This window comes from Salvelinus fontinalis, chromosome 12, assembly GCF_029448725.1.
Source record: "Salvelinus fontinalis isolate EN_2023a chromosome 12, ASM2944872v1, whole genome shotgun sequence".
NCBI classification, from domain to species: domain Eukaryota; kingdom Metazoa; phylum Chordata; class Actinopteri; order Salmoniformes; family Salmonidae; genus Salvelinus; species Salvelinus fontinalis.
This window is the reverse complement of record NC_074676.1, coordinates 36,583,633-36,596,378: the sequence shown is the minus strand read 5'-3', so window position 1 is coordinate 36,596,378 and position 12,746 is coordinate 36,583,633. Positions and strand designations below refer to the sequence as shown.

The 12,746-nt window shown below is 41.9% G+C and overlaps 1 protein-coding gene across 1 annotated transcript in view; it reads left to right on the top strand.

The window, feature by feature from the left end:
* Positions 1–12,746, top strand: part of si:ch1073-396h14.1 (disintegrin and metalloproteinase domain-containing protein 10) — a 67,327-nt gene that overhangs the window by 46,195 nt on the left and 8,386 nt on the right. The window contains exon 9 of the mRNA XM_055940581.1: positions 7,891–8,054. Within this exon, the coding sequence (XP_055796556.1) occupies positions 7,891–8,054 (164 nt within the window). The remainder of the gene's footprint in view (positions 1–7,890; positions 8,055–12,746) is intronic.

The window sequence follows — 12,746 nt, the reverse complement described above, 5'->3', positions numbered from 1 at the left end:
TCCAAATCATGTCCAATCGATTGCATGTACCACAGGTGGACTCCAATCAAGTTGTAGAAACATCTCAAGGGTGCTCAATAGAAACAGGATGCACCTGAGCTCAATTTCGATTTTCATAGCAAAGGGTCTGAATACTTGGGTAAATAAGGTATTTCTGTGTAACATTTTTTATAAATTTGCAAAAATTCTATAACCTGTTTTCGCTTTGTCATTATGGGGCACTGTGTGTAGATGAAGGGTATTGTAGTAGGTGCCAGGCGCACCGGTTTGAGTGTGACAAGAACTGCAACACTGCTGGGTTTTTCACGCTCAACAGTTTCTTGTGTGTATCAAGAATAGTCCACTACCCAAAGAACATCCAGCCAACTTCACACAACTGTAGGAAGCATTGGAGTCAACATGAGCCAGCATCCCTGTGGAACGCTTCCAACTCCTTGTAGTCCATGCCCGAAAAATTGCAACAACCTGGGGAATAGTTACAGGGGAATGAATGAGTCAATAGGAAGCTGAGGGTGATTAAGTGGTCATGATGGTATGAGGGCCAGTTCGGGAATTTAGCCAGGACACCAGATATTTTGTAACCACAGAGAGTCAGGTCACCCCATTTAACATCCCCCTATACAGGGCAATGTCTCCAATCACTGCCCTGGGGCATTGGGATATTGTTTTTGACCAGAGGAAAGAGTGTCTCCTACTGGCCCTCCAACACCACTTCCAGCACCATCTGGTCTCTCTTCCAGGGACAGACAAGGACCAACCCTGCTTAGCTTCCGAGGCAAGCCAGCAGTTACCATCACCACCACCACTACCACCATCTTTTAAGAATTATGTCTAATTTGTTTTATACTCAGCAAATAATGAACAAGACCAAGGAAACTCCTGTCACACTTCCCTACCACCCAGTCTGTCTCATTTCCCCTATAACAGTCCCAAGGCCTGAAGTGTATGTTTTGAGTATCAGGCCTGTCCAACACTGTCCAGCACGTGCTACCCATGTCTTTTATATAAGAACTCTGTTAAACAATGTGTCAGCACCAAGGAGCTGTTGCAGGTATATTTGGGGGAAAGGAGGTTTGGAGTCTGCTAAACATATCAGAGGCTAACTCTCATAGTTTTATTGACACAGAACAGTGTCCCCCTGGGCCTCTCACTAATAAAATAGCTTGTTTTATTGATTGCTGATGGACATACTTTAGAAGGATCACCTCCAAGAGTGTAGTCAGTGAACCGTGAGGGTTGAGCTGCAAAACAAGGCTGCCCTCTTTCACCTGCCTGCCAATACAAGGATGCAGTCAGTCATATATTATTTAGTCAAGGTTATTATGTAAGGTTAGTACTGGGGATATGGTAATCTGATCCTATATCTGTGGGTTAGGGCTACCTCTAATTTAAGCATCCTATCCATGCTGCTTTGTGGATGGGCCTGTTATTAAAATGTACATTAATCCGAGATTGTTCATCCCTGTGGGATTCAGCATTACATGACTTCCAGGAATTACACAAGTCTTGGAGATTCCCATGGCTTTGAGGCTGATCAAAAGGCAATTAAGGATCAGCATCAAAAGGAGCCCCTACTTGAGTGAGCATAGCCAACGCAGCCATGCTTCGCTTGGAGAACTCCCCATACAGGCCGGGCTGCCAACCTCAACATCTCCAGGCCCATTAAGAATGCTGTACGCATCCCCACTCTCTGAATTGAGCCAATGGGGCTATTCAGAGGGATGAGTTACTTAGAAAGAGCATGGCTTTGGCACCAGTGTTGTTATGAGCCTAGCTTGTGGTTTGGCTAAGCCAACTGCAATCAGCTCTGTTTAGGTTTGTGTCCCCCTCGTCCTCCTCTCCTCCTTAGAAAGATCCCTGATGAATGCCTCCTATTATTAGTCACATAGACTCACAGCACACACACACACACACACACACACACACACACACACACACACACACACACACACACACACACACACACACACACACACACACACACACACACACACACACACACACACACACACACACACACACACACACTCTACACCAGCACATACTCTCTCACAGTCTTGGACAAACACAGTAACACACAACATTACAGTGAGGACCTGGATCTAGTGAGGCTCTCTTATGACGATCGAGAAATAGAAGGGGTGAAATGGAGCGTAAATGGGCCACGTGCGCTGTAAAAAACAACAACACGCTCACATCATTCAATCACATAAAGCAATTTTGGGATCTGTGTTGAAACGTTTCTACAGTAATACAGCAATGATAAAATGCTCAAATACATTTACAGAACTTCTGATCATGTTCTTGCCTTTGTACTAGGGATGTGACGATTCACCTATAAGCATTGTTCCCCGATTCAAATGTTTAAGATATAGCCCACTGGGCACACCACATCATTTCAACGTGGAGAATTGGGTAATATTTGGTAGATATGTTGATCAGTGAGAGTTCAACCTATTTTCACTCAATCAAAAAGACAGCCAAAAGTTTGTTGAATTCCCAATGTTTTTTCACTATGTTGTCAACCATCTAAAAGCATCACCAAATTCCAATGGAAAATCTATCTGATTTCTGGTTTAGGTGTCAAAGTTTAAATGGGAATACAAGAATACATTAGATTAGATTTGTTTATTAGTCACATGCACAGGGTCACATGCACAGGGTGTAGAATGTCCATAGTGGGAGCAGCAGGGGGGGAACTGAGAAGTGAATGAAACAATAATGATATCCTACCCTCGGGGACAGGCCAAATTTCTTCAGTCTCCCAAAGTTAAAGAGTAGCTGTCGTGCCTTCTACACCATAGTGTCTATGTGGTTTAATCATTTCAGCTCATCGGAAATGTCTACTCCGAGGAACTTGAAGTTTTTCACTGTCTCCATAGTCGCCCCGTTGATGAGGATGGGGGCGTGTCTAGCCTGGTTCCTCCTGAAGTTCACAATCAGCTGCTTTGTTTTGTTGATGTTAAGGGAGAGGTTGTTTACCTGGCACCATGCTGTCAGAGTGCCTACTTTCTCTCTGTAGACTGTCTTGTCATTGTTGATAATCAGGCCCACTACTGTCGTCAATGAACTTGATCATGGAGTTGGAACTGTGTGAGGCCAAGCAGTCGTGGGTATACAGGGAGTACAGGAGGGCACTGAGGACGCACCCTTGTGGGGCCCCCGTGTTGAGAATCAGTGTGGAGGAGGTAATGTTGCCTACATTTACCACCTGGGGGCGTCCCGTCAGGAAGTCCAGGACCCAGTTGCATACAATAGGGAGGAGTTCAGTCCCAGGGTCGTGAGCTTTGTGATGAGTTTAGAGGGTACTATGGTATTGAACATTATCCTCACATGTGCATTCCTTTTGATCAGTGTGTGGGCTATGTGCAGTGCAATGGCTATTGCGTCGTCCGTGGATCTGTCAGGGCGGTAGGTGAATTGGAGAGGGTCGAGTGTGTCAGGGAGGTAAGAGGTGATGTGGTCTTTGACTGGACTTTAGAAGCACTTCATGATGACAGAAGTGAGTGCTGCGGGTCGGTAGTCATTCAGTTAAGTTACTTTCCCTTTCTTGGGCACGGGGATGATAGTGGACATCTTGAAGCAGGTGGGGATAACAGCCTTAGCTAGAGAGAGATGAAAATGTCAGGAAACATAACAGCTAGCTGGTCTGCACATGCTCGGATGGTGCGGCTAGGGATACTGTCTGGGCCGGCAGCCTTGCGAGGGTTAACATGCTTGAATTAGCACTTTGCCCTTGTTGTCCTCAGGGGCTCCTCGGCAGCTCAGAGTCGCTATTCTCGAAGTGGGAGAAAAAGGTGTTTAGCTCGTCCTGTAGGGCAATGTTGTTGTCCGTGACGTGACTGACTTTCATTTTGTAACCCATGACCGTTAGAAGCCCCTGCCACATATGCCTGGGTCTGGCCCGCTGAAATGCTCCTCCACTTTGTCCCTATACTTGTCCCTATACTATACAACAATCGCTGTGCTTCCTCTAATAGAACAACCAAATTACCTGGATTGCAGTTGAGATTACATGAAAGTACACAGTGCAAGTCATCAATGCCATTTGAGATTCTCTGCAGATTATTACAGCAACTGTGAATATTTCCACAGACCTGTAACCCTGAACATGCACACTTTATATGATTACATAAGAAGACATTTATTGTTGAAGTAACCTCAAAATGTGGTCATGGATGTATTAGTCATTTTAAGGTTGAATAAATACTGTTAATTAGTTTGTAAAATAGCCTTAACGTTAGGCTATTTATTGTCTAACAAAAGTAATATTAATTGTGTTTGTTTGACAAGGTAACTAAAGGTAAAAAAAAATTAAGGAGATGTTTCTACTGCTTGATTAGTTAGATCTGAGCCACTGGCTTAATGCTATTATTGAATTTCTTTAACTTTTATTTTTGGTTGAGATGGAGAAGTTAATCCAACATACAATTTGTTAACTTGTTGACAAGTTAATAGGCAAGGCTATCTAACGAATTGCAAAAGTGATATTGAATTTTGTTTGGTTGTCAAGGCAAGAAAATATCAACATTTTAAGGAGGTGTTCCTTCTGCTTGGATAGCTCCATCGGTGCCATTGAGTCTGGATTTATTTCCATTTTGTCTACAAATTAATAACTGATATGTTGTATTCACGTCTCCATTTCAACTCAAAATCTAAGTTGAAGAATAGCACTGAATCAAACTTGAAACGCACTTTAAATCCTATTCTTACAAGCATTCGAAACAACATTGGGTGTGGATACAATGGGAACATGGGTCTCAGCAAGTTTGATGTCTGAGCATTGGTCTGAGCAAGTGTGATGTCATTAATGTTTGTGTAATTGTTAAGTTGTCTATTGTTTCTGTCTATGTATGTTTTTGTTTATTGTAAAATATATGTACATATATACAGTGCATTTGGAAAGTTTTCAGACCCCTTCCTTTTTCATCATTTTGTTACAGCCTTATTCTAAAATGGATTAAATTAAATGTTTTCATTAAATCTTTTATCTTGCCCAGTCACACTCTGAATGGCACCCATACACAATCCATGTCTCAATTGTCTCAAGGCTTTATAGGGATAGGCGTCCTGTCAACAGGCCAGTTGTAAATCATGCAGCGCCTTGTGTCACGATCGCAGATTTTAGAGAAACAACAAATGTCGGTACATATAAGTGTCTTATATCGTCTGAAAGCTTAAATTCTTGTTAATATAACTTTCCAATTTACAGTAGCTCTTACTGTGAAAAAATGCCATGCTATTGTTTAAGGAGAGCTCCTAACAACAAAACACTTTTTTCACTGCGATAGGTTTGATAAATTCACCTCAGAAGGTGAAATGTGTACTTACATTCTGAAATCTTGCTCTGATTTATCATCCAAAGGGTCCCAGAGATAACATGAAGTGTCGTTTTGTTAGGTTAAATGCTTTTTCATATCCCCAAAAGGTCCATATAGCATGCACGATCGATTTTGTATTTTCACTCGTTCAATTTGCAAAGAAAGGAATCTGTGAAAATCTAACCCTAAACGTTGTTTCAACCAGTCAAATCCTGTTCGTATGTATTCCTCAGATCATTGAATGAAACGAGACTTCACTATATAATTAGGGGTGTAGTATAACCTGTAGGACACCCTATTTGGTCTGAGATCAACGCCTTCATGGCACGCCGATGACGCGGGCGATCTTCACTTGAACGACTCTAACTTTGTCAAATAAGCACCAATTGGGGTCAAACAAAGCTAGATAGATAGCCAATGAGCTGGGCTTTACAGGAGTATCCGGAAACCCTGTATCTGTCGTAAAATGTAGCTACTAACCTTGTACGACAGCCTGCCTTTTCCTTTTGGACAAAAATTATAAGAATATTCAGTTATGAAGTTATGAAAACTGGTTGTTTTGCAAATGTTGAACTTATAATATAGCTACTAATACTGGAAAATCAAAGTTCAAGTATACAGATTTGACGATATTCTTGCAGAAAAATTTAACATGAATGCTAATGTCTCCTTCACGATTTGCCCAAATGTACCTGGGTGACATCACACTAAATGTAATTTAGTTCGCTCATACATATGTTATCCGTCTGAAACTTTGCACATACACTGCTGCCAAAACTGGTAGTTTTTTCTTTGTATTTTCTTCTACCAGATCTATTGTGTTATATTCTCCTACATTCAATTCACCTTTCCACAAACTTAAAAATGTTTCCTTTCAAATGGTACCAAGAATATGCAAATCCTTGCTTCAGGGCCTGAGCTACAGGCAGTTAGATTTTGGTATGTCATTTTAGGCAAATATTGAAAAAAGGGGGCTATCCCTAATAATTAAAGACCCTTCTTTAACCTGTCTCCTCCCCTTCATCTACACTTATTGAAGTGGATTTAACAGGTGACATCAATAAGGGATCATAGTTTTCACCTGGATTCACCTGGTCAGTCTGTCATGGAAAGAGCAGGTGTTCCTAATGTTTTATACACTCAGTGTATATGACTATAATGTTAATGTAGTAGTAGTAGTAGTAGTAGTAGTGGGAGTTGTATTACTAGAGGTGGTTATATTGCCTGGGGAACAGTAGAATCGGACATAAGTGTTGTCCTTCGCTCACTAAGCTGCAAATATCCTTTGCCTGTGGCAATAGTGGCTGTGCCCCTTTGCAAATATATCTAGTGCATACTGTGAAGCCAAGCCTAGTTAAATAAAGGTTACATTTAAAAAATAAAATAAACAAAACATGTATTTTTTTTTAAAGCCAAGGTTAACTCCCAACTCCTATAGCCCATGTCAGCTCCATGACCAAAGCTTTTCTATGATCCACATACTGTAACAAAACGGGCCTCTCTGAAATGAGTGGTGGGCTAGCTGAAAGATGATGTCACAGTACTGCATTCTGTGAGGAAAAAGGCCAGCTGTTTGTAATTGGTGGCCGGTGGGATCGCATGCAGTGCAGGAGCATTATATAAGCCAACAAGTTAAGGCAAGTCACCGATACACAGACCCATCTGGCCATGAGGCTTTTATCTGCCCCAGTGAGAACTTAGCCTGCCTTCTGGCCTGTCAAATCAAGTCAACGTTTATTTGTCACGTGCGCCGAATACAACAGGTGTAGGTAGACCTTACAGTGAAATACTTACTTAGGCTCTAACCAATAGTGCAAAAAAGGTATTAACTGAACAATAGGTAAGTAAAGAAATAAAAACAACAAAAAGACAGTGAAAAACAGTAGCGAGGCTATATACGAAAGCGAGGCTATAAAAGTAGCGAGGCTACATACAGACACTGGTTAGTCAGACTGATTTGAGGTAGTACGTACATGTAGATATGGTTAAAGTGACTATGCATATATGATGAACAGAGAGTAGCAGTAGCGTAAAGAGGGGTTGGCGGGTGGTGGGTGTAGGGTGGCGGGACACAATGCAGATAGCCCGGTTAGCCTATGTGCGAGAGCACTGGTTGGTCATGCCAATTGAGGTAGTATGTACATATGTGCATGAATGTATAGTTAAAGTGACTGCACATATATGATAAACGTCCATACTGTCCATACTTTCATTGATATTTAGGGGGCTGGGTACAACCTCAATAAAACATGAATAGGGCCCTGTGGTGTTAAAGAGAAAGGTCAAGGTCACGTATGCAACCTATACTGTAAGCATATAGTGAAGGGTGGACAGCCATAACACAGCCATTACAGTAAAAATGGCACATTAGTAACAACTAACACGTTCATGACGTTAAGCAACCCAGTTGCAGCTGAGATTTCTCACGCTTTATTTATACTGCGCTGAACATGTTGTTTACTGTACACATTCTGCCAAGGAAATTGCCCTTTCACCTAAATGATAGTATCAAGTCTAGACCCTATTCATACCTTATCTTTACTCTCCTTACTTTTCCCTTATATTTCAGGGAACTGGGGAGGGATTTGTTCGCGACACACGCTCATGCGGGATGGTAGCAACGCCAGTCTGAACACGGGCCTGATCACGCTGCAGAACTACGGCCAGTACCTGCCCCCCCAACACGTTCAGCTCACCCTGGCCCACGAACTGGGCCACAGCCTGGGCGCCCCTGTGAGTTCTGGACAGTATCACCCTTGGCTATCCTTAATGTTTTACCCCCATTGGAGTCCTAGCACTTTCCTTTACTTGTTATTTTACTGATATTTGGTGTTATTTTACTTATACATGTAATTTCATCACTTTACCTTTTTTGTTGTACCGGTCGTGTTGCAGCTCTCTGCATTCATTCCTTGCAGGATTTGAACCCCTGTGCGCAAAGACGTTCTTATGTTTTGAAGTTCCGACAGTATGTGAAATAGCTGTTTTCACATGTTGAGCTTAAGGTTTACATGTGAAACATATGTATTAAATGTTAAATATTAACACCACCTTTTCACATGTGAGGAGAATAATATGTTTTCAGGTTTTTGCAGTTTTACATGTTAAGACTTTCATATCAGAGAATCGGATATGTCATTTCACATGTTAAAAAAATCTCACTTTCACATTTGGAATTGTAGGTTGATGGGAAAATCAATCACATGTGAAAATCTAATTTGCAGGTTCACATGAAAGAAAACTCCACATTTACGCTAATGTTTGTAAACAAAGTAAATGTATACAAACATTGTATAGCCTAAAACCATGGTAAAAACTATAATTTTTATATCATGGATGGCATAGTCTCCTTGCATCCATAGTGTAGTCTATTGATTTGAGAGTGGTTGCATTTTTCCAGCCTCATCCCTCAACTCTATACACATTTACTATTCTCCTGAGTGACTCAGCGGTCTAAGGCACTACATCTCAGTGCTAGAGGCATCACTACAGATGCCCAGGTTGTATCATAACTAGATACCCAAAAATAGTTTTCAGTGCTTTTTAAAAATGTTTATAATAGCGTAATTAAATAAAACGCCTCCTTCTTTCCTACAATTTTCCCAATCTTTGGTTATGTTACCCTGGCATTTTTTTTCATTTGCAAGTTTTAGTGTATTAATTCCAGCAACATAGCACCCTACATCTACTGCTGGTTTTCTTCTGAAGCTTAGCAGGGTAGGTCCTTGTCAGTCCCTGGATGGGAGAGCAGACAGTGTGAAAATAAACGTGAGGGGAAAACACGTGAAAAGTTAATGTGAAACTTCACACTTGTCCAAAAACCATGTGATTATCGTTTTTTTTTTTTTGTAAGGAAGACCTTCCTGCCCTGGCCTTTGGTAAAACAGTATTTGTTGTGAGTGTGTATATGTAGCATGACCAATCCCAATGATCTGTCAGTTCTGCATTTCCCACGTATTGAGCACACTTAACGCTACGTGGTTGTTTGCATTGTTCCCGAAGAAATCAGCAAATGATCCACTTCACTGCTGCCGATGTTATAAAAGTTGGTCTTTATTGACTAATGTATAGTGTTGAGCGATTAACAAAAATATGGGCATTTGTTTTGTTTTTAAACAACTAATTTACCTATGTAATTGACCTTCAATTATTTTTATTTAATTTCGTTCGTTTTTTTTATGTGAGCTCTATGCGCACATTGTGCAGTTTCTGTAGAGATAAATCAGCTCAAGCCCATACTGTGAAATGTTAAAGGGAGTTGTAATTTCCACACAGGCCAATATTCTACATAGTTCAGAGCAGAAAACGTGGTAATTAATTACAATGACCATAATCCATTGAAAACCTACTTGTCCAGTCTGTGTGTTTCTTTTAGCCTGCTACATAAAATATACAGAAGGATTAGAGATATAGAGGGATAGATGGACAGAGAGCAGTTGCTTCCCAAGGTACTGTATCTCTACCTAAAAATAAATGACCTAAGTGATTGATCGTTGGTATTCAGTAGTCAAAAAATTACACCTTATTTGCTACTTAAATTGTGATTTTGTCAGACAGAATAAGCCGCAGACAAAATAAAACAAACGTAATATACACAACAACTTACAAAAATAAAAAAAGTTAAGTAATGTGAACAAATTATGGTTAACAAGTGATAAGCAGTAATGTTCAGTCACTACCATCATGGGACTTTTATTCATTGTTTTATTCTGTGTTGTTACAGCATTCAACCCACATAATGCATAGTGTATTCAATGTATTAATCGAACCAAACCGAACCAATCTCAAAAAGCACTAATCGCTCAGCATTACTAATGATTAGTGCATTTGGAAAGTATTTGTGTTACGTTATAGCCTTATTCTAAAATAGATTTAATAACAATTTTCCTCATCAATCTACACACAATACCCCATAATGACGAAGCGAAAGCAGGTTTTTACAAATGTTTGCATGTCAGAACAAAAACCAAGCTATGAGGTCGAAGGAATTGTCCGTAGAGCTCCGAGACAGGATTGTGTCAAGGCACAGATCTGGGGAACACAGTGGCTCCATCATTCTAAAATGGAAGAAGTTTGGAACCAACAAGACTCTTCCCAGCCAAACTGAGCAATTGGGGGAGAAGGACCTTGGTCAGGGAGGTGACCAAAAACCAGATGGCCATTGACAGAGCTCCAGAGTTTCTCTGTGAAGATGGGAGAACCTTCCAGAAAGACAACCATCTCTGCAGCACTCCACCAATCAGGCCTTTATGGTATAGTGCCCAGACGGAAGCCACTCCTCAGCAAAAGGCACATGACAGCCCGCTTGGAGTTTGCCAAAAGGCACCTAAAGGACTCTCCGACCATGAGAAACAAGATTCTCTGGTTGGATGAAACCAAGATTGAACTCTTTGGTCTGAATGTCAAACGTCACGTCTGGAGGAAACCTGGCACCATCCCTACGGTGAAGAATGGTGGTGCCAGCATCATGTTGTGGGGATGTTATTCAGCGGCAGGGACTGGGAGACTAGTCAGGATCGAGGGAAAGATGAACGGAGCAAAGTACAGAGATCCTTGATGAAAACCTGCTCCAGAGTGCTCAGGACCTCAGACTGGGGAAAAGGTTCACCTTCCAACAGGACACCAACAGTCACGCCCTGACCTTAGAGAGCCTTTTTATATCTCAATTTGGTTTGGTCAAGGTGTGATTTGGGTGGGCATTCTATGTTCTTTATTTCTAGGTTTTGTGTTTCTATGTTTTGGCCGGGTATGGTTCTCAATCAGGGACAGCTGTCTATCGTTGTCTCTGATTGGGAATCATACTTAGGCAGCCTGTTTTGCCACCTTAGGTTGTGGGATGTTGTTTTTGTTAGCTCTATGTAGCCTTCAGAACATGACGTTCGTTGTTCTTTTGTTGTTTTGTTTGGTGTTCGGTTTTAATAAAGAAGCATGAACACGTACCACGCTGCGCTTTGGTCAAATTCTTCCGACGAGCGTCACACCAACCCTAAGCACACATGACTCAAGGCTGTAATCGATGCCAAAGGTGCTTCAACAAAATACTGAGTAAAGTGTCTGAAAACATATGTAAATGTGTAAATTATTTTACTTTTAATACATTTGCAAAAATGTCAAAAAACATGGTTTAGCTTTGTCATTGTGGGATATTGTGTGTAGACTGATGAGGAAAACAATCAATTGAATATATTTTAGAATAAGGCTGTAACGTTATAAAATGTCAAGGGGTCTGAATACTTTCCGAATGCACTGTATGTTATAAAGTCTTGGCACATGCTCACTCACTAGCTTACACATTATTTTGAAAGCCTGCCATAAATAAGGCTGCCTGCCACCCATTATTGGTACCCCTTACAGCAACCCCCCCACACACCCACTTTCCCTCCATAACCACCAGCAGCACCATCTACGACCTTTCTCCCACTGCCTCAAATGCCAACATTCCACCCCCCTCCCTATACCCTGCTCCCCCAGAGATGTTATTCACACTTCCATAGGCAGCAATGGATTCTTCCCAGGCGTTCCTGCACAGATTAGTTCTGCTACAGTATGTCGGCCTGTGGCCCTTTTATAAATCCAGCAGGTTCTTGGCTGAACGGTGCGGTACCCCGGGTACACTGACAGGCATGCCTCATTGTTTCCAGATGGAGGATGGGATAGGGCACAGAGAGATCAGAGGGCCTGCTTCACCTGAGATGTATGATGAGGGGGAAGGGGGAGGTAAGGGGTCTGAGGGGAGAGAGGGGGCCAGGCCTTCGGCCTACTTTGGTGATGATATTCTCTCCCATAGTCCCATAGTGTCTGGAAACCCTCTTGCTATCCTTCATGTGACAGCATGGCCCTCCGAGAGATAGAGGGAAGAGAGAGGGAAGAGAGAGGGAAGAGAGAGGGAAGTGTGAGGGAAGAGTGAGAGAGGAACCTAACAAAAGTCATTTGTCTACACATAGTTTATTTGCCCTTAAACTGTTCTAAGTGATTACATTCCCAGTCTACATTAACATCTCAACAGCAGATTTAAACACATGAACGATCGGACCTCGTCATTTGTTCTGGTAGATAATCAGAGAAAGTTGGTCTTGGAGAGATTCAGAGAAGAAGACCTCAGGGCTGTATCTATCTGTGCTGTCCTGGGTGTGCCGTTTTTTTTTTTTATTATTAAAAAAAAGGTTTAAATTTTATCCCATTTTCTCCCCAATTTTCGTGGTATCCAATCGCTAGTAATTACTACCTTGTCTCATCGCTACAACTCCCGTACGGGCTCGGGAGAGACGAAGGTCGAAAGCCATGCGTCCTCCGAAGCACAACCCAACCAGCCGTACTGCTTCTTAACACAGCGCGCCTCCAACCCGGAAGCCAGCCACACCAATGTGTCGGAGGAAACACCGTGTACCTGGCCCCCTTGGTTGGCGCACACTGCGCCCGGCCCGC